A 26,062-nucleotide genomic window follows, 5' to 3' on the forward strand; every position below is an offset into this window, starting at 1 on the left:
ATGTTTGGGGACCCTCTGGGTCATACAGAAATGGCCAGGAACACTATTGTAATACCGTAGCTACATCTGGTCAAGAATCTTAGTTTGTTATTCAGACATAGGCCTACAAGATCCGCATTTGAAATTAATCAATAAATGGATGGACTATGGAACCGTAGTATAAAGCAGGCGTGGCAGGAATCAAGATGACGTCGGCACAAAATTTGCAGTTGATAAACAAACTAAAAACTTCCGTCCTCCTCCGCCATCTTCCACCACGAGAAAGAGCAGAGAAGCGCAAAGGAGGACATTGTCTGGAAACGTTAGCTAGCTCACTAGCTATATCGTTAATCTCTTTGCAAAATGAGTGACATTGAGGATGGAAACTTCGATGGCCGAGTAAGTATTAGCGTTGCAACGGAACCCAAAACAATGTCCTATCTTTCCTCCCTTGCTTATATACAGTACTCTAGCTAGCTAGCAGGCTAAGTTAATAACATGCTATCTTTGTTAGCAACGTTCTGGCAAGCTAGCTTAGTAGGCTAATTAGCGGTTTGAGCAGCTAACGTTAATTAACGCAACAAAATTCGCAATTTAAAAAAGGTAGTAAGACAGAAACTAAATGTTTTGCACACTATTGTAATCTTACCATGATACACTGGTTCGTTACTGTTAGCTAGTATAGTAGTAGCTACGTAACGTTACCTTTCGCTAGTTGCCAGCCGAACAATACAATAATAGCTACGTCGCAAGCTAGCTAGGTGACGTTTCTAGCTAGCTAACTGGCTAATGTTATCGCTATCTTTGGTTATCGTACATGATGCTATCGGTAGCATAAACGTAACTTTATGCACATGACACAGAAATGAGCGAGTTCGCTATAAGAGGTAAGTTTGGTGCCTTTGTCGTACCAGTTGCAGTCAGGCAATCTGAGCTTCAAGCCGCTCTACCTTTCCTGTTTACAGCAATCTTTCATTATAATCTTGTAGCTAAATAAATTAGCGGTCAAAGTAACGTAACATCCCACATCGTAGCTAATGGTGAGAGTGAAACCGTTTTCTAAAGTCCTCTCGCAATGTTCACTTACTCAGTGTTATGCTGCAACAATGTATTACAATGTTGCCCTATTGAAAAGTTGTACTCATCACTAAACCCTTATGAGATGATGGGTAATAACTAAACCATTTTTGCAAGTATAGTTTGTCCTGCTATATGCTAGAGATGCTGTAGATATTCATTATTTCACGAAATATTTTTTATTTTTCTATAAATTCATGATCTTTAATTGTATTGAATGTTCTTTTTTCATTAAGGTTGTTGATCGTGAAGGATGTGAAGAGTTTTATCCAAGAATGTGGAAGAAAATATCCAAGAATAAACGAAGGCTTTTTTGAAAAACAGTTACAGAGCAGAACATAGAAGTGGGAAGGGGAAAATGAATGAAACTGGAAGATTGGTGGTCAGATATAGAAGCGCTTGCAGTGTGTATGGCTAAAGGTGAAAATGGTTTCTATTTGGGGAAGAGAACCCGGAATCAGAAAATGAAAATGGAAAAAAGAAGAACGACGAAGAACAGTAGAATTCCTGAGAGAAGGAAGTAGAGTATATAAAGAATCTGGAAGAAAGAATGAATGTATCCCTAGGTTAAGTAAATGTACAGTATATGTTCCAAGTGTCTTTACACTTCTATGCTCCATTTCTATAGTTTAAAAATGCATGTTGACTTTAGTTTGACCCAGGTAGAAGAAATGAGACACGGGATATGTTAACATTGACAGGGTTCTAACATATTATTAATCCAAGTGAAGGATTGTTTTTTTTTTTGTTAATCTTCTCTATCATATGTAATAGACGTGGTGGAGCGCTAACCCTTTCCTCCACAGTGTATGAGCTCTAGTGGTTTATGTCTGGCTTTGAAAAGTTGCTTGTGTGTGTTCCTTCTGAGTAATGTGTGTTTTAAGTATAAGAGGGGGCCTCTTTAACACGCGGTTACTGTAACATTAGGGCTCTCGCTTCCCATCCAAATCGGACCGTGGCAGTCCTGTCCGGGTCAAGTCAGAGAGCAGATCCGGCTCCGCGAGCCCATCCAGGGCCGCCAAACACTCAGAGTCTCGGTCCCGCTCTAAGTCCAGGTGAGTCTGTCCTCCTGTTATTTCTCTTAGCAGAAATAACTAATTGATTTCCATTCTATTTGTGGAGAGTGATGTCTCAATGTGCTGTGGGTCAAGTTGACAATTCTCTTGCTCTCCCCTTTCCCTCATTCCTTCCTATGGCCCTCTCTCCTCCAACCTCTCTCCAGGTCTCGCTCTCGGAGGCACTCCAACCGCAGGTACAGCCGCTCTCGCTCCCCCTCCAACCGGAAGAAGTCCCGTTCCTACAGCCCGGAATACCGGAAGAAGAAGAGCCAAAGCGAGTCACCTAACCGCCGCCATACCAGCAGCAGAGTGAGTATCACATTGCTGACAGGTCAGGGTCTGACTGCTGAATGAGTAGAGCAGTACTTCGCAACTCTCTCCTTGGTAACCACCAGACGTTTCACATTTATTGTAATCCTAAATTGTCACATCTGGTTCAACTAGTCGTGGGCTTGATTATTAGTGGACTAGTTACCGCAAGTGTTCCAGTTTTTAGTATGTGAAACATGATGGTTACCAAGGAGAGGGTTGGGAAACCCTGTGGTGGAAGAACAGCTCAGTAGGGTGTAGAAAATACCAAATTGTCACATTTGTTAAGGGCTTGCAGCTGCTTTATGTAATTGTGGAACTTTATTAGGATGTGTGTACATAGTTAATTGTAAGTAGTGTTAATTTACAGCTCAGTATGGTATAGAAAATGCTGTGACTTATTTAATAACCCTTTTATTTAACCCTCCCTCTCTTTATGTCAATAGAGCCATGACTTCAGAAAAGAGACATTTGGTCAGGGAGCAGGAGGTGATGAGGATGCCAGGGTATGTAAACATTCTTACCTTTTATCTTCTACATTAGAAGAGCACTGGAGTATTTTAATGTGAAGGGGGACCTCAACATGCAAATCCTGTGGTCTAGCAGTAACGCTCCTGAATACCGTCCCATGTATGACTCAGATCGGGGGTTGTGTGTAAATGAGCGAGAGGGACTGAGACAATGAGTGATTTACAGGTAACTCACATGCTACTCCCAGTGGCTGGTAATCTACTTCTTCCTATCAGCTGCTTTGAAATCTGACCCCTTTGACCTCTAGGCGAACCCTGACCCCAACCAGTGCCTGGGGGTGTTTGGGCTGAGCCTGTACACCACGGAGAAGGACCTGAGGGAAGTGTTTGGCCGGTATGGCCCGCTGGCCGGGGTTAACGTGGTGTATGACCAGCGCACCGGGCGCTCCCGCGGCTTTGCCTTCGTCTACTTTGAGAGGATCGACGACTCCAAGGAGGTATGGAACAAATGTCGCAGTCTGGACCTCTTTAGCAATTTGTCTGTCCTCGATTATTGCATCCTCTCTCCTTGCTCCTCAACCTATTTTAACAATGTTTTTAATGAACCTTTATTTAACTAGGCAAGTCAGTTAAGAACAAATTATTATTCACAATGACGGCCTAGGAACAGTGGGTTAACTGCCTTGTTCAGGGGCAGAAATACAGAATTATACCGTGTCCGCTTGGGGATTCGATCTAGCAACCTTTCGGTTACTGGCCCAACACTCTAACCACTAAGCTACCTGACGCCCCTATTGGAGTAGAGAGGTCTAAGTCCCTGCCCTCAAACCTTCTTGTCCAATGGGTTTTAATAAAGATGAAAGGAAATATTCATTGAGAGAGAGTTTGGGGAAAAATATGTCTTATTCAGAACCAATTTTATCGTCATAAGAAGTGCTGTTAATCATTGGGGAATACAGTAATACCTAAGAGGTGACGGTAACTTGTGGTGTCAAACGCCTTATTCCTCAATCCTTGAATATCTAAAAGGTTCAAAATCCTGTTCATTTGCTAATTCATCTTGAACAATTGATATTGTACGCGGACTAGTCTATGCATTAGCTTTCATATTGTATCTGTTGTTAGGTGTGACTACTCATAAGCACCAGCAGGTGTCAGGCCTACCACTCCAAGTTCGCTGTGGTACCAGTCACATGGAACTCTTCACTATGATAAAGGTTCTAAACCCAGAGGCCCATCATCGCAAGACTTTGAGGATTGCTTGCGAAGCAGACTGTAGACAGGGTTTGCGGTCATTCTTCCTTCATTTTCTTGAAATCTAAAGGCACAGCTTGGATTTGCGCCAATGTCTTAAGTAACTGAAAATGTTACTCAAACCTTGTGACTGACAACTTTATATCGAAGGAATGCATTTAATTTGAAGGCCTGCACATGCGCAGTTTTGGTGTGATACGTTAGACCCAATGACGTGTTTCTGCATATGAGCTTAGCTAGCCAACGTCACCATGACATCGTCTACAAGCGTGATCTGGGATTTCTATCGGAGAAGCAGTCTCAACGGCTGTGCTGGCTAAATGGGACAGTGCAAGTCGTGCTCAGTATGCGCACGCATTAAACCGTGTCTTTGCCCTTCACCCCAAAACTCTCCCTGGGCAAGTAGAACCCAGAGTTGAGATGGAGAGAAGCTCATTTTCAGAGTAACTGATTTTAAACTCCTATCATTTGGTTCCTCGTCTCTTTTTTTTTCTCTTTTTTTCTAGGCGATGGAGCGTGCCAACGGTATGGAGCTGGACGGGAGACGTATCAGAGTGGACTTCTCCATCACCAAGAGGGCCCACACCCCTACGCCTGGCATCTACATGGGCCGACCCACACAGTAAGTATGGGATGGTTAATCTCTGCTCATTGTGTGTGATTTTACAGATGTCTTGCTGCCAGTGCTCTGTCTCCTGTGGGTTTTGTCTGTTTTTTCTTTCTTGGATGTCGTTGTGTGAAGTAGTGATACTGGGGGATAGTATTACTTAGCTTACTGGTAGTTATGGGTTGTCTGAAATGGCGCGCTGTCCCTTATAGGGAACCTGGTGCCATATCGGATGCAGACAAGGATTGTTTTAGGGAATCTTGTAATGCTCAGTAAACATGAACTTGTCCCTTCTTCAGTAATGGTGGTGGTGGTGGAGGAGAGCGAAACAGTGGCAGTGGTGGAGGGAGGAGGGGCCGGGACTCGTACGACCGATACGATGATCGACGGGGCGGCGGCTACGACCGTGGATATGACCGTGGATACGATCGGGGAGACCGGGGATATGACAGATATGACGAGTACGACAAGTACAGGTGAGTTATACTCAGGATGTTGACTTTATTCAAGAGATTCACATTGGAGATAACCTTAAGTATCTACGAATATATTTGGAATAAAAAATATTCTATTTTTTTTCCCCCGGGGCTAACTCAACATTGCTGGTGTTCATGTTAAATTTGAGGGGATGAATGGGGTTACTTGTCCAATGCTGGCTAATATTGTGAGTTATTCCTTCTTACGCTATTGTACATCTTTTTGTTCTCTCACTCCCTCTTACAGTCGCAGGCGCTCTCCCTCTCCCTACTACAGTCGATACAGGTCACGCTCCAGGTCTCGCTCATACAGCCCACGTAAGTACACACAGAAACACCAACAGTTTTTGTAAACTTTTTAAACCATACTCTGGTGTTTGATGTCTGAGAGAGCCTTAGACACTAACATGCGTCATTGTCTCTTTGCAGGACGATACTAACAGACTTCCATCAAGATTAAGTTTTCCTTTTCTTCGTGACCCACATTGGAACGGAGCCGTTTGGGAGCTTTGACAAGCTCACTAAAGTGTTTATCAACAGACAAAATCTCCTCTGTGACCTAGCACGAAAGTCAGAGTTCGGACAGGGAGTCAGTCGTTTGTTTACGTGCTGTAGATGTCTTCATTTTTTAAACTTTTCGATGCATCCATGTAGTGTTTGCTAAAGACCTAGAGGGTGGTAAATGAAACTAATTGAGCCTGTTTTGAGTGTCTTTAAAACGTACCCTTCTCCATCCCTGATCTGTAAGTGACTGTATAAGTGGAAGCATGGTATACATTTTATTGCTTTCACCAATCCAGCCTTGACAGATCAGTGATTACCTCAAGGGAAGACAATATGTATTTAATATTCAAAGTATTCAAACAGGCTTTTCGGTTTTAGTAGGAGGAAATGTGAAATGAATCAGTGGATTGAGAAGGGTCTTCATTTTTGAGTTGGTTGTTTATTGTCGGGATACCTCCGGAGATTTTTATTTGGATGTATGATTTTTTCTTTTTATGCAAATAAAAACCCAAATCTTGATGTGTGATGGTGATTGAGCTTGATTCTGATATGAAAGTGAAGCTGTGGGGGTACCACAAAATGCATTAGTCATTACAGATGTTTTGTTTATATTGATATTAAGAACTTCTAGACCACAATGCACATCCTAATCAACATGCATACAATTTCAAATATCTTCTGTGGAGAAATACCAAAACCCACACAAGATTTCTGTTTTCCTGTTGGAGCAACAAATGTGATAACATGCGAAAGAAATGCTCATAAGAATGGTACAAACATTTGTGCTGCTCATGATTGATAAATGTGGCCATTGCTTTTCAGACGTATCATTTTACTGAAATATACCTACTTCTCAAGCTTATATCCTCTTTCCTGTTTTTCATTGTATTCAGCGGCAGAGTAGCCTAGTGGTTAGAGCAGTTGGACTAGTAACCGGAAGGTTGCAAGTTCAAATCCCCGAGCTGACCCTGAACAGGCAGTGTTCCTAGGCTGTCATTGAAAATAAGAATTTGTTCTTACTGACTTGCCTAGTTAAAAAATAAATCTCTGATCAAACAAGTGAAAAATCACGCTTCCTATTTGCTCCTGTTTTACTATGTAATGATACACTAGTCCAACTCCTTTTTTAGGATGTGTTCAGCACTGTGAAGCATTCACAACACTTCAGATAAGAGGACACAGCATTGTGCCCCATTATGGTGCCATTGAGGCCAGCTCCATTTTGAAGTAGTCAAGTCTCTTCAATTCGGAGTTGGTAAATGAAGGGTGCATACTGCCACCTGGAGTGTGTTTGAATAGGTAAAGGTTAGTGATTTTACTGCTACCTGCAGTTATGGAATGTTGCCTCATGAGTAGACTTCATTGGCTGATACCTACTGATGACCTGGATGGAATTATGTGATCCTTCCTTAACCCATAGCAAGACTCCCCGGTTGATTACTTCAAATTTGTGAAAGTTCTCAATGGCGCTGCCCATTTTAAAACTTTTTGGGGCATTAGAGTCTGCTCTATTTGTTTATTTAACCAGGTAGGCTACTGCCAAGATAAAGCATAGCAATTTGACACATAAAAGAACACCGAGTTACACATGGAATAAACAAAACATAGTCAATAATACAGTAGAACAAAAGAAAACAAGTCTATATACAGTGAGTGGAAATTAGGTAAGATAAGGGAATAAAAAGGCAATGGTGGCAAAGTATTACATTAAAACACTGGAATGGTAGATGTGCAGAAGATGAATGTGCAAGTAGAGATACTGGGGTGCAAAGGAGCAAGATAAAAAAAATACTGTATGGGGATGAGGTAGGTAGATGGGCTGTTTACAGATGGGCTATGTACAGGTGCAGTGATCTGTGAGCTGCTCTGACAGCTGGCGCTTAAAGTTAGTGAGGGAGATATGAGTCTCCAGCTTCAGAGATTTTTGCAGTTCATTCCAGTCAATGGCAGCAGAGAATTGGAAGGAAAGATGACCAAAGGAGGAATTGGCTTTGGGGGTGACCACTGAGATATACAGTGGTGCAAAAAAAGTATTTAGTCAGCCACCAATTGTGCAAGTTCTCCCACTTAAAAAGATGAGAGAGGCCTGTAATTGTCATCATAGGTACACTTCAACTATGACAGACAAAATGAGAGACAAAAATCCAGAAAATCATATTGTAGGATTTTTAATGAATTTATTTACAAATTATGGTGGAAAATAAGTACTTGGTCAATAACAAAAGTTTATCTCAATACTTTGTTATATACCCTTTGTTGGCAATGACAGAGGTCAAATGTTTTCTGTAAGTCTGGACATGTACTGGCTTAAGCAGGGGGACACGTCTGGCACTGCAGGATCCCTGGCGGCGTAGTGTGTTACTGATGGTAGGCTTTGTTACTTTGGTTCCAGCTCTCTGCAGGTCATGCACTAGGTCTCCCCGTGTGGTTCTGGGATTTTTGCTCACCGTTCTTGTGATCATTTTGACCCCACGGGGTGAGATCTTGCGTGGAGCCCCAGATCGAGGGAGATTATCAATGGTCTTGTATGTCTTCCACTTCCTAATAATTGCTCCCAAGGTTGATTTCTTCAAACCAAGCTGCTTACCTATTGCAGATGCAGTCTTCCCAACCTGGTGCAGGTCTACAATTTTGTTTCTGGTGTCCTTTGACAGCTCTTTGGTCTTGGCCATAGTGGAGTTTGGAGTGTGACTGTTTGAGGTTGTGGACAGGTGTCTTTTATACTGATAACAAGTTCAAACAGGTTCCATTAATACAGGTATCGAGTGGAGGACAGAAGGGCCTCTTAAAGAAGAAGTTACAGGTCTGTGAGAGCCAGAAATCTTGCAAGAGCAAGGTGACCAAATACTTATTTTCCACCATAATTTGCAAATAAATTCATTAAAAATCCTACAATGTGATTTTCTGGATTTTTTTTCTCATTTTGTCTGTCATAGTTGAAGTGTACCTATGATGAAAATTTCAGGCCTCTCTTATCTTTTTAAGCGGGAGAACTTGCACAATTGGTGGCTGACTAAATACTTTTTTGCCCCACTGTACCTGCTGGAGTGCGTGCTACGAGTGGGTGCTGCTATGGTGATCAGTGAGCTGAGATAAGGCGGGGCTTTACCTAGCAGAGACTTGTAGATAACCTGTAGCCAGTGGGTTTGGCGACGAGTATGAAGCGAGGGCCAACCAACGAGAGCGTACAGGTCGCAATGGTGGGTAGTGTATGGGGCTTTGGTGACAAAACGGATGGCACTGTGATAGACTGCATCCAGTTTGTTGAGTAGAGTGTTGGAGGCTATTTTATAGATGACATCACCAAAGTCGAGGATCGGTAGGATGGTCAGTTTTACGAGGGTATGTTTGGCAGCATGAGTGAAGGAGGCTTTGTTGCGGTATAGGAAGCCAATTCTATATGTAATTTTGGATTGGAGATGCTTAATGTGAGTCTGGAAGGAGATTTTACAGTCTAACCAGACACCTATGTATCTATGCAATACACTCCACAGAAATAATCTGTTGTCCACATGAAATGGAAATTACTGCTCTATTTTCAGTTTTCTGTCTTCAACCCTCAAGAGGGCACAACTACAGGAAATTCAGATTAAAATGCGTGGTGTGAAACAGATCATTTCTCTGTCATGTAGAATAGACCACAGGGATTGTGTTTCAGCTCAGCTCTATGAATTGCATTTCTATCTGCCACGCTGAATAATCCAATCAGACAGAGAGTGACACACCTTGTCTGAGAAAATGCTCAACGGAATGGGTGTGATCCACACAGTCAATTGTGTGATCAGTTGGGGGGACCATCAATCTAATTAACACACATATTGGTATGGAGAGGAGGAAGGGTAAAGAAGATGTGCAAATGAAGAGCATTTGTTATTCAGGCAGGCTAGTTGACTGATCAGAAGCTGTGATAGAGGGGTGGGGTGGAAACCACAACGTTTATCTGGAGTATCGGGAGACCTTGAAACTAATGATACCGGAGCCCACTGAAGTGGGTAATGACTACCATCACACCACTGACGACACTGTGGTTACTATAGGGTCAGGAACATAAACATTAGAAAATAATGCTATAGTTTGTTTTAAGAGCAAATTATTTTTAATCCAAGATACAGTTACAAGGGAAAATATTAATAAACTGAGTTTATGTTGACCAATAGAGTTTCATCTTCCCCTTGCAAGGGGAATGGCTACAGGGAATGAGGTAATATTTTGAGGCTATCTTTGAAAATAAATAGTTGAATTACAGTAGAGTTGCACATGTTTGAAAGAGGGTAAACACATGTCATAAGACCACTTTCACCTTTCTTTGACCGCCTTTATCAGCACCACCATCTGCTGGTGAATAGTAATGCAAACATGGTTGAAAATTCATTATAGGGGACAAATGCAGACAGAAGAGTAAGTTTTACCTGCAGGGTGGTAAAGGCATCACTGGATGAGACTGGGGAAACATCATAGCCAATTAAATCATATCCAAACACTGGTGAATCAAACAATAATCAATAAAACAAAGTTGTTTAAGGAAATGTAAAAGTTACTTTAACATGAGTGGAAACCAAATATGTGGCCCTTATTTGGTTATTGAACCCCAATAACTGCACGGCTATCTCTGTTACCCTGGGGTGGCAGGGTAGCCTAGTGGTTAGAGCGTTGGACTAGTAACCGGAAGGTTGCAAGTTCAAACCCCCGAGCTGACAAGGTACAAATCTGTCGTTCTGCCCCTGAACAGGCAGTAAGGATTTGTTCTTAACTGACTTGCCTGGTTAAATAAAGGTAAATATGTCTGCAAGGAGAAACAGTGGAGCAAGGATAACCTCTGCCATAGAGAGAAGATGAAAGTCAATGAAGTAGACCAGACCCAGCTGCTATTGCATTGGTGTCTATGGGAGACACCCAGTTACGTAGGCTGGAACTGACCATTTCTTTCCAATGGCAAACAGCCTGAGTGAACTATCTATATTTATCCACCATATTTGCCTCTGCCTCACAGTCAAGATGAGTTGATAGATGAGTTCCCTGCCTCTGCCTCACAGTCAAGATGAGTTGATAGGCTATTCCCTGCCTCTGCCTCACAGTCAAGATGAGTTGATAGGCTATTCCCTGCCTCTGCCTCACAGTCAAGATGAGTTGATAGGCTATTCCCTGCCTCTGCCTCACAGTCAAGATGAGTTGATAGGCTATTCCCTGCCTCTGCCTCACAGTCAAGATGAGTTGATAGGCTATTCCCTGCCTCTGCCTCACAGTCAAGATGAGTTGATAGGCTATTCCCTGACCTCATGGTCAGAGGCATACATTAAGTAAGAGCAGCCATAATCCCTATATAGTGAATTCCTAATGAGTAGTTCTGTCCGGTTCCAAAACTACTCAAGCTCCTACCGCTTCTGTGTTTTCAAATTTGAAAGGTGTAAGCAACATGGTGAAAGCAATCTAATGTATTCTCTGCCATATTGCTTAAATCTATCTGTCTCTTTCAGATCTGTAAACACCAAAGAACTAGGTACTTTTACTCAGTGTTATTATTCAGTATGATCATGTAGTACCTAAATTAATCAGACAATATCCATTTTCCAATTACCAAAGGCCAAATCAAGATTTTCCTCTTGTAGGACAATAAACGTGATTCTGATTCTGGGTGCAAATTTCACACCATGTCAGTTTAAAACATGATGTACATTCTATAGAACAGACATGATCCACTATCATGCAACACGTAAGTTATTACACTCTATTCATCACACTTCTATCTGCAACATTCTGAATGTTGCACTCTGATAAATTTCCACTTATTGTTAATAAACAAGAATTACCAGCGTGCAGTCCAGGATTGGTTTTATTGGTGAGATGTGTTTCAATATGTTTGCTTTTCAAACTTAGCATGCAGAGGCTTGGACTGAAGTTCAGAAAACTATCTCTCTGAAGTTTTTTGTGTTATCTTCTTATAAATGAATGTGTGTGTTTTATAGTACATTTTACAAGAGGCACTAGGTACAGTTGTTTAATACAACACCAATAAATAACTGTTTCAAAATACAAATCAAACATTGATCACAAATGAATTATATGTCAATACCAAAATTAACTGGAAATGAGTGAATCAATTAACATAGCCTATTGTAATATATAAGTAATGTATGCTTGGAAGTGTTCAGATTAAGTGACTTGAAGTGTAGTTTGCATCAGAGCTTAGGTCAGTTCCATGTCACCTTAAGTCCACTCAGGAACTCATTTGATATCATTTAATTAATAAACAATATTTAGATTAATTTTCAACTCATGGGGTTACTTGAACCGAAATTAAATGAATATGCATAATTTTCTCTGAGGGTTTCGTTCATAAATGTGTTTTCTGTATTGAATTGGAGTAAAGAAAATCTACCATGAAATGACGATATACTGCAACTTGATACTAGAAAAAATTTCTATCAAGAAAATTAGCTGACATATAAATAAAATCAGTTGATTTGTTGTTTCATGTAATATTGTACAGTGTCTGAAATACTATTTTCTGGACAGGTTTCTAACAACAAGTTAACTGCTGTTATCAAACAAATATTGCATTCTTATAACATTCCTAAAAGTCACATTTCCTAAGCTATTTGTAAGTTTATGACAATAAACATTGGTGAACATCTTCACCAGCTATACTATGCTTCACTAATTGAAAAGATCACACTTACATTCACATAAAATAGGCCTAGATCCAGAGACTGGCAAAAAGGGTCTTGAACAACAATTTCAATGGATAGAATCCAAAGCAAAAATGTATTCAACATAAAACGTTTGATAAAGAACTATATAAAGGGCACAAACATTGTTCTGAACTTAAATGTTCATTTATTTTATTTTGTCATTCACTTAGAACCTTTCGTTATCAATAATATATATTGTTTTTAGAATGATCATTGAAGTAGACCTAGGCAGAACACCGCCATTTTCTGTGCAGAAGACATTAGTGAAAGTCTATAGGGTGACCTCACAGGGGAAAAGACCAAATCTATTTCGAAAAAACGTTAAAATGTAAGGCACAATAAGTTATTTATCCGTACCATATCGATTACATAAATATTTGAAGAAAAATTCTCACACACGTTTTTTCAATATTCAGTACAACATGGCGTTCACGACAAGAATGCACCATACATTCTAGCTTAAGCAGTCAGCCAATGGAATGCATTGAGACTTACAAGAGATGTTTCGAGATATTCGACTGAAGTATAAATACATAGAAACGGTTCCCCTTTTTCACTAAAAGACGGGAACGAATGAGACATTTATCCTCCACATCACGACACAGAAATTCATAGCCTATTGTTTAAACTTAAACATTCGTCATTATGGAATTAAATATAATCGTATTTGGTCTTAAAATCTCACCGATGGTTCCCGTGTGCTTTCCATTCTTAAAAATCTCAAATCATTCCATGCAAGATGTAGTCTTTGGTATATGGATCTTTCTTTATTTAAGCCTGTTTAGCCCTAAGGAATAAAGTTTTCCTCAAAGAATGTGGGCGGGGTCTTTTTCTGTACATTCTTCACGGATATATTCACCACTTTGCAGTTTCTGAGCTCATTGTACAAGCCTGGAATGGTAGCGAAGAGAAGGACTGCGTACATTGGTTGGATGTAAACAAAGTATAGAATCTAAGTCACACTGATAGTCCAATATTTTATCTATATGAACACATAGTATATTTCACATTTCCAGAAAAGTGTATTATATAAACATTGTGTTATTTCACAACAAACAGAATTAGAGTTGGGCTCATTGAATAAATCGAATAAATTGTGCGGGTTTACTGAACGAATAGGCTAGACTATTGAACTAAACGAATTAATTACACGGTTGTTTATTGTTTGTTGAAAGGCAAGTAGACTTTTATGGTGAGGAAAAGATGACATTCTTATTTTTACAATTTAATACATTACAGGTGAATTTGCGAAGCAGACGAACATGTAGGCCTAATAGAGGTGTTTGAAACCATCTAATTTACCCATTTGACCTTTTTCTTTTATATAAGATCATTTCTATCTCCAACTTTCTCATTGACCAACACAAATAATGGGACTGTTCTTGTGGAGTAGCCTAACATGTATCTAGTCGCATCTTAATTATTTCGTTAGATTAGGAACGTGCTATTTATTATCTTTTTCCATAAACAGTGAAAAAACAGTTTTTTTCGCGCGCTGATTCATATAGAACAGCCGTACAGAGGAGCCAATGAATGAACACGCTGAGCTCGATCCAGCACGAGTAGTAAGAGAGCGAGAATGAGCTCTCTGATTGGTCAGTCTTTCCAACCAATAGGAGCGCACTCTATGTTTGGCCAGCATAGAGTATGTCAATTTAAGGTGCTGCCAGTGCCAAAGCAGAGGGCCTACCTAACTGGCAATTCCAGTTCGCTTCTTTTTGCCTAACATGAACATGTCCATGAAACTCAATTGTTCTAATGTTGTCTAGAAACGAGTAAGTAACTTTTCCTGCAGTTATACATTTGAAGAAGGTATTTTAGCAGTATGCCATGACGTGTTGGCAATGCCTAAACACGATTTAAAAGTTGAATAAACTATATGCATGCACAAATGGTATAGATATGGGTTAAATGATGGGCTATCCTGCTCTGGTATGTGTGTGTAAGACACTATTCAACAGTGGCCATCCATGTGTTTCAAATTACATTTAATGGATTACACTTTCATTCAATTATTATTCCATTCAAATTTCTTCATACCTTTATTTTCACCATAAAATGAAAGTCCATGCTTTTGATGAATGAACACTAATTGAATCTAGAACACAAATGGAGAATAAACTTGTTTCAGAACGTCTTTAGGAAGGAATAGAAGTCTATCCATTGTAGCACCATTCAGAGCAACGAGGCGCATAGGCAGGCTTGTGTGTAACATGGATCACTTCGATTCAATTAACTTAACTAAATAACGTTGTATTGCTACTTTTGTTGGCACCTTTGAACTTGCACGCCTTTGAACTCTCCGGGGACCAATGAAGTAACAAATTAACAAAGTATGGCTATCAGAATGGATAAGGGGCTGAGATCATCCCTAGGCTATGCTAAATGTAGCATACTAATTTAGTAAAACTGCTTGGGAATGAGTCCATGTTTGAACTGTGTTGTGAATTTCATCTACCCGAAACTACAATAATTTTACACAATACATATTGACAAGTTTAATTGTCTGAAGACATGTGCTAGGCCCAGCCAGGCCTGAGACTTGCTTGCTTGTTACATTTGTCGCCAGTTCGGTAGGGTCACTTCTCTATGAAGATACTCCTCCCTCGCTGTATGTTGCCTATATCAGAGAGGAAGAGGCGAAGCGAGAGGATTTACTCCTCCTAAAATCTGTCCACATTAGATAAGTCCCTTTTTGTTTGGAGGTCTATGAGAGTGAGTGTCGAATTACGTAAAGCTTATTTGATCAAATTGAAGTTTCGTGATGTTTAGGCTGTTACAAATGTACTGATATAAGTGGACGCACGTGGCATTCTGTCAACTTTAAGAAACACAACTTAATTGTGCCTTTTGTTCACACCTGTGTTTGCCCTCTTATTGGCTAGAATGGTCCCACCTGATCTCGCCTGCTTTCAATCATTGAGCACGTGTTTCCATTGTTAGAGCGGTCACTCTACTATCTTGTCAATATATAATGGTCATCGTTGCCTATATACCCACGCCAAAAATGTAATAACAGGTTCACCATATGCAGTAATAGCAGAGATGGAAGAGGAAGCGAGACACCCACTCGCTGTTTTTTTTCTGGTTCAATGACTCAATTAATTAAGTAGACCAGACCCAGCTGCTATTGCATTGGTGTCTATGGGAGACACACCCGGTCAGGTAGACTGGAACGGACGGTTTATTTTCTATGGTAAAAAGCTTGAGTGAACTATCTTCATTTATTCACCATCTTGGTAGTAGCAAGCTGAATATTAATAGTTATTCTATAGGTTTCTTCTCCAGAGAAGTATTTTCGAAAACAAGCAATCTTGCCCCAGACACCTTATTCCATTACTCTCTGCCATTTCATGTGGACATGGACAGATCAGGCATGTCACTGTATTGTAGAGCAGTGAGCCACTTCAATCTTCGTAGAGAAGATGGATGCCGTCATGTGGATGGTAGGAAACGTGTCATTCCCATGTTGACCGGGCCATGGGCCTAGTAGGGGTGGACGCATTCTAGACTTTCATTGATTCAATCCAATGTGTTTCACATGCATACATTGTAACAACATCGTACGATATAATTTATGAATGGCACCTCCCCCAAGATACTTGTTCCATACAGTAGGCCGACACCCACCACAGGCTCCCATGCGTGCGCGCAAGCCCCCGCAACACTGCTGTTCCCCTGCTATGGGCGTGCGTGAGCCCACTGCCGTTTTACTATTTCGACCAGCGACCAATGGGAAGCGAGCGTTTACAGAGAAAGGCACACAAATGTGATTCTAGTAAAAGATACACTGGGTTCTCACGGAATCCCTTAACGCACGTAGCTCGCCAGGTTTTCCCCCAACACCAATCCACTCTTTACCCTCTCCATGGTCCCCACCCCGGATTCCCGTGACATTTTTCCAATACAACACTTAATTGAGCAACTGAGATTCTTCACGTGCGTGGTTGATTTGTAGTTTGAACACGTGGCTCATTCAAATTAGCCGGAATATCCGTTTTTTTCTAACCTCTTCTCTTTCTTGGTTTTATTCAGAGGCGGGTGCGAACCTTAACGTGTGACATTCTCTAGGCCAAGGGGTTTTGATGAAGACAAAAAAGTAGTTTCTTCCTTTTCACCCAGCCATCGTTTTGGAGAGAAGGGATAAATAATTAAGAATAATTTTTTGTACGCAATAGAGGGGCGAGGAAGCGCAAACACCGACGAGGTAGCCCGTCAAATATATCTGTGGCTAGAACGACCGGGGGAAGCACGCCACCGCCACTCCGTTTAGTAGTAAGGCGATTTTGGCGACTCCAAACACTGCGCACCCGATATATTAAATAACGGTTAACCTTCTGCGTAAAGGTTGTCAATTTCAGCGCAGAACATGAACAAGCTGTACATTGGAAACGTGAGTGAAGAGGCGAGTGTGGAGGACTTGGAAACTATATTTGAGCAGTGGAAGATTCCGCACAGTGGTCCGTTTCTCGTCAAAACTGGTTATGCGTTCGTGGATTGCCCCGATGAAAAGACTGCAATGAAGGCCATCGACATTCTTTCAGGTGAGACATTTTAAAAAGCCGTTCGAGCGGTGCGTAAAGGGTGCTTTAATTGTAGAAATTGCTACGGGTTTGCTTTAACCTCCTTTAGATGAATACACCTCCGTCCAATTGGGCTCCATGCATCCAGGCTGGTCTTGCTTCTCACTTGGCACCTGACACCGTATAAGGAAAGTCCATGTCTTTGATTAATTCAGAGTGTTACCACTAATTTAATCTAGTACAAAAACGGTGAAGAAACGTGTTTCTGAACGAAGGAAGAGAACCCCTATCCATTGTAGCGCCATTCAGAGCAATGGGACGCACAGGCATTGGTCGCTCAATGTAGGCTTGTGTGTAACATGGATCACTTAGGTTAAATTAACTAAATATAACTGTTGTATTGCTACTTCTGTCGCCGCCTTTGAACTGGCACGTTCTCCGATGACGAACCAAGTAACAAAGTTGCACTGGAAGTAGGGCCTAACTTGTTAAATTGTAGCACACGACACAGTGCATTTGCGTGTACTGACACACCAGGTGGTTTCATTGTGTATTGGTAAAATGTAGGCCAACGAAATGTAAGACCATTGCCAAACTACGTTATATGTAACATTTAGAAACTACAACTGTACGAAATGTGAGAGGAAACATTGGTATTCTGCAGGCCACATTCTAGAAATAAATTAACATTTTACGAAATGTAATCGTATTTAGCTCAGGTGTCGTGGACTTGTCACAGTTACCATATTTAACCTTTTCAAAATTGGCTTTCACGTTGGCTGATATTAAGTTAGTGAACATTTGTAATTTTTATGGTCATACAATTGTCACCGATTTCATTTTAAAGAAATTACGTGCAATGACTTTTTGGACATTAACTAGGCTAGTTGAGGCCTACTTTTGGCTGCCTGTGAGAACAGTTGAAGAGCAATAAAATAATTGTGAACTAAAATTGCTTTCATTCTCCTCACTATAGGTAAAGTTGACCTACATGGAAAACTTCTAGAGGTGGAGCACTCTGTCCCTAAACGTCAAAGGTAAATTCGGATTATTATCTCCCAATGTCCAAATTGTTAATTTATGCTGCTGCTGTCCTCAATTGTACTTATTTCCATGACCCTTTTATGGAAACTTGTTAACGTTATTTGATTGAGGTCGTCTGATTGTGTCTTGTGATTGTGTAGTCAGTGTGTTTGGAGCGTCAGCAGGAAGTGAAGGGGCGGAATGTCTGTTATTTTGTGGAAAAAGCAGAAATTAATAGGCTGAGTGTGTAGGGGTTGAGTTATAAGGGCATGAGGGATGTCACCTCGTCACGCCTATGGCAACCTAAAATGATGCCACTTAAAAAATATATATTTTACACACCATACCCATCTATGGAAGAGGTTAGGCTGTTTAGTGCACATCTCCAGTGTTGTGCTATTTATGCAGCAATGGCCTACTGGGCCTCCTTAGATGTGGATGTGTGAGCTGAGGGGTAGGCACTCAGGAGTCGTCCATTTGAGAAGGATCTGCCCGTCATTCTCTGCCTGCCCCATGCTTCCGCCCTCCTTCGCTCGAGTATTGAGGTTGTGCACGAGATGGACTCCCAAACGCGATAGGAATGGGCGGTTTGTGTCCCAGTCACGGAAAAAAAACACGTAGCTCCATGTACACAGTCGAACGGATTATAATGTGCTGAATTACGTGGAAGCGGGACAAGAACTGCAACAATTTGGCGTGGAGTGTAGGATTTCCGCCACTTTACACATTTTGGCCATTTATTAATTAAACTTAGATTTTAATTGCAATCATTTGTAATTAGTAATTAAATTAGTGTAATTTGGAGGAAGATGATTTGGCGCCAAATTGCACTTTAATGAGTTATAAATTAATATGCATTTTAATTAGTTAGTGGGCTATATGCAGTCCATAATGGCTACTGCTAGGTTGGTATGGAATTAGAATGAAGCATGTGATAACCACGTTTCGAAAAATGAACAATGGATATGAGGTTTGAGTGAATTGATTTTTATAATTGCCAATATGACCATTTAGGCCTGCTAAAATCAAATAATAGGTTTTATTGACGTTCTGCACAAAATGGCTGAACATATTTGACATTCTATAATTTATTATAGTGGACATATTTATTTGCGTGGCTTGAATTCACTATGCATTGAATTGTCAAGGTTAGGCCTATTGATGTTGGACAAGGGCCTTCACCTGAATGCATTGAATGCCTTTAGCTCGTTATTGGCATGGAATCATCATGGCGGTATTAAAAGTAAAATACAAATCAAATCACTCTGGTCAATTTGCTGACCTTTCTCTTCCCAAAGTGGTGCTAGTTATTTTCTGCTAAATTATTAGTCTTTGACATGTGCTGGCAAAAAAATAATAATTAGTAGTAGGTCTTACATTTCACCATAAGCCTCCACCTACAAAAAACGGTGAGTGGGGGGGGGCATAAAGGTGATGTCCCGTTTTGCCACAGGAAAGGTTATAGGCGCAACTGGGAAAAGTATCCTGTCCATTACACACACTGGGTTGTCCACTGGGGCCCGTCTTTACATTCCAGCCTGCTGAGTATCAGCTGGAGGCTCGGCCATCACCACGACTTAACCTTTGAACTGGAGGGGGAAGTGTGAGCAGGGAGGCAGAGGCTCCCAGAGTCCTCCACAGGGTTCCAAGGTGGGGGGGTGGGGTGCAGATGGTGGGAGAGGGCTTGGCTTTAGTGCAAGTGTGCCATTTGCATTATAGTACTACTTCTGCATTCATCTTTGGCCTACATATTGTAAAAATGGTAGCTTGATCATGACGAGTTGAAACGGGAGTAATTATTGTCGGGCCTGCGACATGTAGGCTATAGGTATATTTTGGCTATTTATAATCTGCGCACTAATTGCTTATATTTACTGAGTCTTCATGTTTAACTCTTAGCTGCACTAGTGAGTGCCCCCCAAATCTGTATAAAATATGGTTTGAGAGGTGGTCCAAGTGTGCCAATCGGTGTAATTTTGTATGTAAGCACTCTAAAGAAGTGTGTGTGTGTGTGTGTGTGTGTGTGTGTAGCGGTCAAAGTTTGTGCTTGAACTCTGGTGTGTGGGGGATGGGGGGGAAATCGGGCAGGTCGAGGGCCGAGGAGGAAGCTGCTGGAAGTTTGCTTGATGCATCAGGGTTATTACATTTAAACTCAGTCTGGCTTTTGAAGATGATTTAACTTGAACCTAGTTTACTATTAGTCTTTACCTTTTATATATATATTTTTTTACACCAGACAAAAAAAATCTGAAGTTATTTGGCACAATCTTTTTTACACGTTCTAAACTTGCAATATTCTCCTCACCAAATGGGGAGGGGGTAGGTCAAGAAATTCTAAACATTGTCATTTAAACTAAAAATACATCCAATTCTCTCTTCCTTTAACAGCCCAAAAAACTTGTAGTTGTAAAAGCTAAGCTTGCTTCCGTGGCCATTCTAACCCATAACTGTGGCTTTGTGAAGAGAAGTACCTCCCAGCTCTTATTAAAGAATTTGGGGCCGGGGGGTCATTGTGGGGCCTAACCTGTTAAGAATGGATTTTGGATGGAAGCATGGGGTTGCCTGAAATTCTCAATGTGGCCCCTTGTCCCATCTAGCTTGCAGTAATAGATGTCTCAACTCGCTCACTGGTAGTGTGGACTTATTTTCCTAGAGAACCGTTGGATAGCATGCTGTAGAGAGATTAAGCTTTTTTACGTGTGGAAGATTTCACAGATTCAAATTTTTAAATGTCTTGAGTGACCCAATTTTGTGTGTTTTAAGCTACTTATACATTAGAGCAATATTTGCTGCAAAATGGACTCTGCTATGTGAGGCTCTATATAAGAGTGCAGCGGAAAGTGAGTAGCTTTGAGTTCAGTCATTCAGAACCCCTGCATACTGAAGTCAATGTGTGTGGATGGATGGGTGTTGAACACAGCCCTGGGAGTGTGTGTGCTGACATGGATGGGTTTTTAGTCTGGATGTCAGTGTTTCTGTTGAGTATTGTATGATGATAAGATGGGTTCTGGGGGGGAGGGGGGTGTAGTGACGTGAATGAGCATGAATGTGGTGCAGTCTCATGTTGCTCGACATGGGATTACTCCTATGGGCTTTACACACTACGGTGGTGCAGAGGCCCATAGATCTCAGCTGGGATGTGATCATTCGGAGGGGGATGGAGCCGTTGAATGTGTAGAATGTTAGTTGAATTTAAAAGTAAATAAGGAACCCTGGCCGCCTCTGTCACATGACAACCCAACCAGCCCTCATGGTCCCCCTCCCTTATCCCCTCCCCCTCCGTATTTCTGTCAGTGGACTTTGTGTCCATGGCAACGGGAGCCCCACCCCCACAGGGCAGAGAAGGGCCCTTGTTACCCTTCCCTGTAACAGGGCTACTTCCCCTACAACCCCCCCCTTCCTAAATCTAAGGCGGGGACCGGGGAATGCACCCCACCCCCTCTCCTCCCTCTTCTCCATACCCTGGCCGACTTCCTCCATGTGTGGAGCTATAGGTTAATCCGTCTGGAAGTGCTTGGTGCATTTGCACATTTAGCACGGTGTTCCTGCTGCATTGCAGAGTGAAACACACAGGGAGAAAGGGGGCCGGATCAGCCAGGAATGGCACAGTAGACCGGAAAGGGCTGGAATTCCTCTCGGAAGCTCTTTGGGATTGTTTTTATTTTATTCACCATTTTAGAATGTATTAATGTCGTTATGGTCCAAATAAATTAATACAATTCATTTGAGGCCGGGATATCGTGACCATGTTGAAAGGTCCTCCAGATCGAGTGTAGGTGTTAAAGAATGTGTAAATGTCATTGAACTTTCCCCTACTATGTGTTTTCACTGCAGCCTAGTGCTGCATGCATGGAAGCTCACACCTAACCTGCAGATGTGTGTCTGTTGAGGTATCAGACTTTTTTATTTTTTATATGCTCCAATGTTAAGCGTGCGTTCTCTCTGGGTCATGTTTATAGAATGAGTGACATGTGCATTGCTGGCCTTGGCGTGAGCTGGACCATGTCCGCGTGTGGGTGGTGGGCTGAGAAAAATAATATTTAAGGATGCTCTTTGGCACCTGAGACCAACCAGCCTGTTCAAAATAGACACTAGTCTCACTGATTGGCCTTTCCTAATTTGGGAGACAGTCTGTCCTCCTCCATGACCCGGAAAGGGATAAGTGGTCAAGGAGAGTGTCAATTTGTTAGTAGGCAAACAAGACGGTCCTCCCCTCTATAGCCTCCTTTTGGCTAGAAAGCAGAAGTGTATCTTACCCGAGTCCTTCATGGAAGTTTTATCTGCTACACCCTCTTTTTAATCCGATGTTTACTCAAAGGAGAAAAGCAAAAACAATATGCTACTATCCTTTTATCTATAAAGTGTCTTGCACAACTAGCAAATTCTTTTTTTATCACTTTCTACGTTTATTTTGGGATTCCACCCTGTAAACGTCCTTTGCCTGACGAGGTGTGATTTGAAGGAGTAATTTTGCACAATTTATGCATTTTTGTCCACTTTCCCTCTCCTCAACAAGCCAGAGGACACAGAAGTTGAGTGAATCTAATGGCGAAAAAGTCCATTGACTTGCACAGCATAAATGGCTGCCAGTTAATTTTCAGCTCTTGACATTGAAGAGCTTGTGCTCAATTTGAATGTAAAATCATTGTATTTCAAATGTATAGTCTATTTAACAGGAAGGTTGATGGGCCGCAATGCTTTGGTCCTGACCCCAAAAACACAATGTTTCCACTTCCACCGAAGTCTTCGTCAGGTCAAACTGTTTCTAACATCTCCTGTTAAATCATCCCACATCTTCATTTCCCGGTCAACATTGTGCTTTAACCCACTGACTGCTCCTAGTGGAAGGGGTTAGTTGTGTTTTGTGGTGTAGATTATCTCTCATGCAGATGTTTGTTGGGGAAGTTTCCAGAAAGGGTTAGGTTTATGTTCGGAGTGCGTTCGGTAGATGCTGTGTGTGTGTGTGTAGGGGTCATAGTTTGCACTGGATCTCCCAGCTGCATGTACATTGTGTGTGTAAATAGGCAGTGGACTTTGGAACAGCCTGGCCACTTTTCCCACTTTTCCTGGCCACTTTTCCCATTGATATAATCTCCCAGGTCTAAACCAACACCTTAATGGAACATGTCACAAGTACACCAAATTAGTCTTGAAGTGTGTATGTCCACAGACTAGTTAGTGTGTTACGATTCACAAGTCCAACCAAGCATTTGAGTTCTTAAAATATTTGGGTCCTTGATATTCACAATGTTTCATTGTGGATCTGAAAGTCTTCAAAATGTGAAAACGATTGACTCTATGGAGTTTGAAATGCAGGGCATTCTGCATGCCAAGGCTTTGGCCAGACTGATCCCTGGAGAAGGGACACCAAATTAGAACGGATTAATTTTGGTCTGTGCGTGTGCTCCTCTTTTCCATCGGCCCATCAAAAGTTAAACTCGTCTGTTGTTTTTGTGCGTGGATGGAAATTGTATGGATATGGACCGTCAGCGTACGACTCTCATTCAGAAGGCATAGGAAACACGGATACATTCAACAGGCCAGTTTGGCTGTGCCTTTAACCAGAGTTTTACAGTGCAGTAATTGGTAGCAGTGAGTCTGTGCTGCTGTTGCGTGATGTCAGCGCTCCTTCCACTCTGAATCCCGTCATCTGTTCGCTCTGCTAAAATACCACAAGTGGAGGTTCCCTCTTCCCTGGGCATGGCATCCCTCCCTTTTCTGCGCTCACTCTCTTCCTTTAGGCTCTCCTCTGCCTTTCACCTTTTCTCTCTTCTCGCTCTCGGTCCTTCTCCTATCTCCTTTCCTTTCTGTTCCTCGCTCTTCTCCCTCTCCCTTTTCTCACCTCTGTCCTGTCTCTTTCTTTACCTTCCTCCCTACCTCTCCTTGCCATGCGCTCCCTCTGTCCCAATCCATCTCATATATTTTAATTTTCAAACAAGATCATACCATTTTCTCCATCGAGCTACCCATCCAACAATTGAACTGCTTCCCTCCCTCTGGTGCACACCCGCTGGTTTTGGGAGTGGTATTAAATATCAGTCATGCCCACAGCTTGTACACCTCTCCTCTCAGAGCACAGGGTGATGGAAGGAGGCACCTACTAGCCTGCTGGCTTTTTCCAACGGGCCACCTTGTCCTTTAGCCCAACCAACTGATGCTAACTGTCTCGCTTTATCTCCGTCTTTCTCTCCCATCATGCAGGAGCTGTAAGCTGCAGATCAGGAACATCCCGCCTCATATGCAGTGGGAGGTAAGTGTTAATTGGTCCATTGGTAAAGCTTTGGCTCTTACTACTGGGTCCTGTTCAATAGGAACAAACTTTTTAATTTTTTTTAAAATGCTTTGAAACAGGAAGCCTTTTTACTGGGTGTAAACAAGTCCACTGAACAGGTTCTTTGCCACCTTTGGGTCCATTTTTAGTTTTGTATCCGCTAGTTAGTTCTTAAGAACAGAGGCTGATATTGCAGGTCTCCGTTTTCTCTTGGCAGTTTCATTATGGTACGTTAGTTAGGATGCGCCCCAAATGGCCATTTATAGTGCACTACTTTTGAAGAGTTCCATAGGGTGCCATTTAGAACACAAGTTTATACTGAACAAAAATATAATCGTAACATGTAAGTGTTGGTTTCATGAGTTGAAATAAAAGATCCCAGAAATGTTCCATATGCACAAAGCTTATTTCTCTGAAATTGTGAGAAATCCCTGTTAGGGAGCATTTATTTTTTGCCAAGATAATCTATTCACCTGACAGGTGTGGCATATCAAGAAACTATTTAAACAGCATGATCATTACACAGGTGCACCTTGTGCTGGGGACAATAGGCCACTCTAAAATGTGCAGTTTTGTCACAACACAATGCCACAGATGTCTGAAGTTTTGAGGGAGCGTGCAATTGACATGCTGACTGCAGAGCTGTCAATGGATTTGAATGTTCATCGCTCTACTATAAGCCACCAACATCGTTTTAGGGAATTTGACAGTACGTCCAGGTGGCCTCACAACCGCAGACCATGTGTAACCACGCCAGCCCAGGACCTACACATCTGGCTTCACCTGCGGAATCGTCTGCTTGGCTGGGCCTGGCTCCCCAGTGGGTGGGCCTATGCCCAGTCATGTGAAATGCATAGATTAGAGCCTAATGAGTTTATTTCAATTGACTGATTTTCTTACATGAACTAACTCAGAAAACTTTGAAGTTGTTGCATCTTGTATTTTATATTTTTGTTCAGTATAGTCTACTGTTAGTCCCTTTAAAATCGACTGCTAAATGACAATTTCACTCAGAACAACTCATTAAGGGAGTGAGCGAGTACCTTCATAAAGCAAGCATAGGACAGGCTTTAAAGCTCAAATCTGTTTCATTGCTAGAGACATGTTGGTTGTCATGGTATGTATGTAATCAATGGAGCTGTGATAGTCGGTGTTACTCCAGAGGATTGCCTTTTAGGCCAGTGACCTACTAGTGAACTGCAGCCCATGACATGCCTGATAATGTCAGGAGAAAGGTCCCTACAGATGCTGTGCTGCCCTTTATTTGCCATCTTCTGGAAGAGACATGAATAGCCATGCAAGCATGTACAGTATTCACAAATCAACAGGATCGAATGTTGATCAATTACAAATGCATGAATATCCCAAAAGTATTGGTGGAATACTATTATATAAGCACAGTCAGTGAGCATGAACTCATTGTTTTAACACACAGGATTGATTATGATTTTCATGGCCAATTTTACAGTACCTCTGTCACATAGGTACACTAGACAGGGTAGAGGGGATGTTTGAATGGAATGCAAAGTAGATGGAAGGCTGTGACATTAAAGGGCACTTACAACAACAACCGGAATGTACTCTGCCGGACATGGGAACGATACAGATTTGCTGTAATTGTATTACATGGCCACCACTTGCACCCCATTCATTTTCAATGTGTCCATTGGATAATATAAGATGACCTGCAATAGTGCCTTCAGAATGGGATTTAAACTAGCCTTCAATTGTCTTGTTTGGAGAGCACACCAAAAAAAATCTGGCAAGCCTGCACATTCATAGTGAGTCGTATCAGTTATTGACCTCGTAATCCTTGATCCTT

The 26,062-nt window shown here is 41.6% G+C and overlaps 2 protein-coding genes across 5 annotated transcripts in view; both read left to right on the plus strand.

The window, feature by feature from the left end:
* Positions 1 to 210: 210 nt before the first annotated feature.
* Positions 211 to 6,253, plus strand: LOC118399592 (transformer-2 protein homolog alpha-like). Its single transcript, XM_035795792.2, has 9 exons — positions 211 to 378; positions 1,984 to 2,111; positions 2,279 to 2,423; positions 2,870 to 2,929; positions 3,202 to 3,390; positions 4,654 to 4,769; positions 5,054 to 5,230; positions 5,478 to 5,548; positions 5,660 to 6,253. Exons 1-9 carry the CDS (start codon positions 343 to 345, stop codon positions 5,668 to 5,670), a joined length of 933 nt encoding a protein of 310 aa, XP_035651685.1. The 5' UTR covers positions 211 to 342; the 3' UTR covers positions 5,671 to 6,253.
* A 7,858-nt stretch (positions 6,254 to 14,111) lies between these two features.
* Positions 14,112 to 26,062, plus strand: part of LOC118399593 (insulin-like growth factor 2 mRNA-binding protein 3) — a 38,576-nt gene continuing 26,625 nt past the window's right edge. Inside the window, exons 1-3 of one of the 4 annotated variants that reach the window (XM_035795797.2) lie at positions 14,112 to 14,198; positions 17,923 to 17,983; positions 24,171 to 24,219. In XM_035795797.2, coding sequence (XP_035651690.1) covers positions 24,208 to 24,219 — 12 coding nt within the window. In that variant the 5' untranslated portion in view covers positions 14,112 to 14,198; positions 17,923 to 17,983; positions 24,171 to 24,207. Of the gene's footprint in view, positions 14,199 to 16,092; positions 16,968 to 17,922; positions 17,984 to 24,170; positions 24,220 to 26,062 lie in introns of those variants that run through there. The other 3 variants (XM_035795795.2, XM_035795794.2, XM_035795796.2) reach the window with 3 other exon arrangements.

Source organism: Oncorhynchus keta, chromosome 20 (genome assembly GCF_023373465.1).
Source record: "Oncorhynchus keta strain PuntledgeMale-10-30-2019 chromosome 20, Oket_V2, whole genome shotgun sequence".
Lineage (NCBI taxonomy): Eukaryota > Metazoa > Chordata > Actinopteri > Salmoniformes > Salmonidae > Oncorhynchus > Oncorhynchus keta.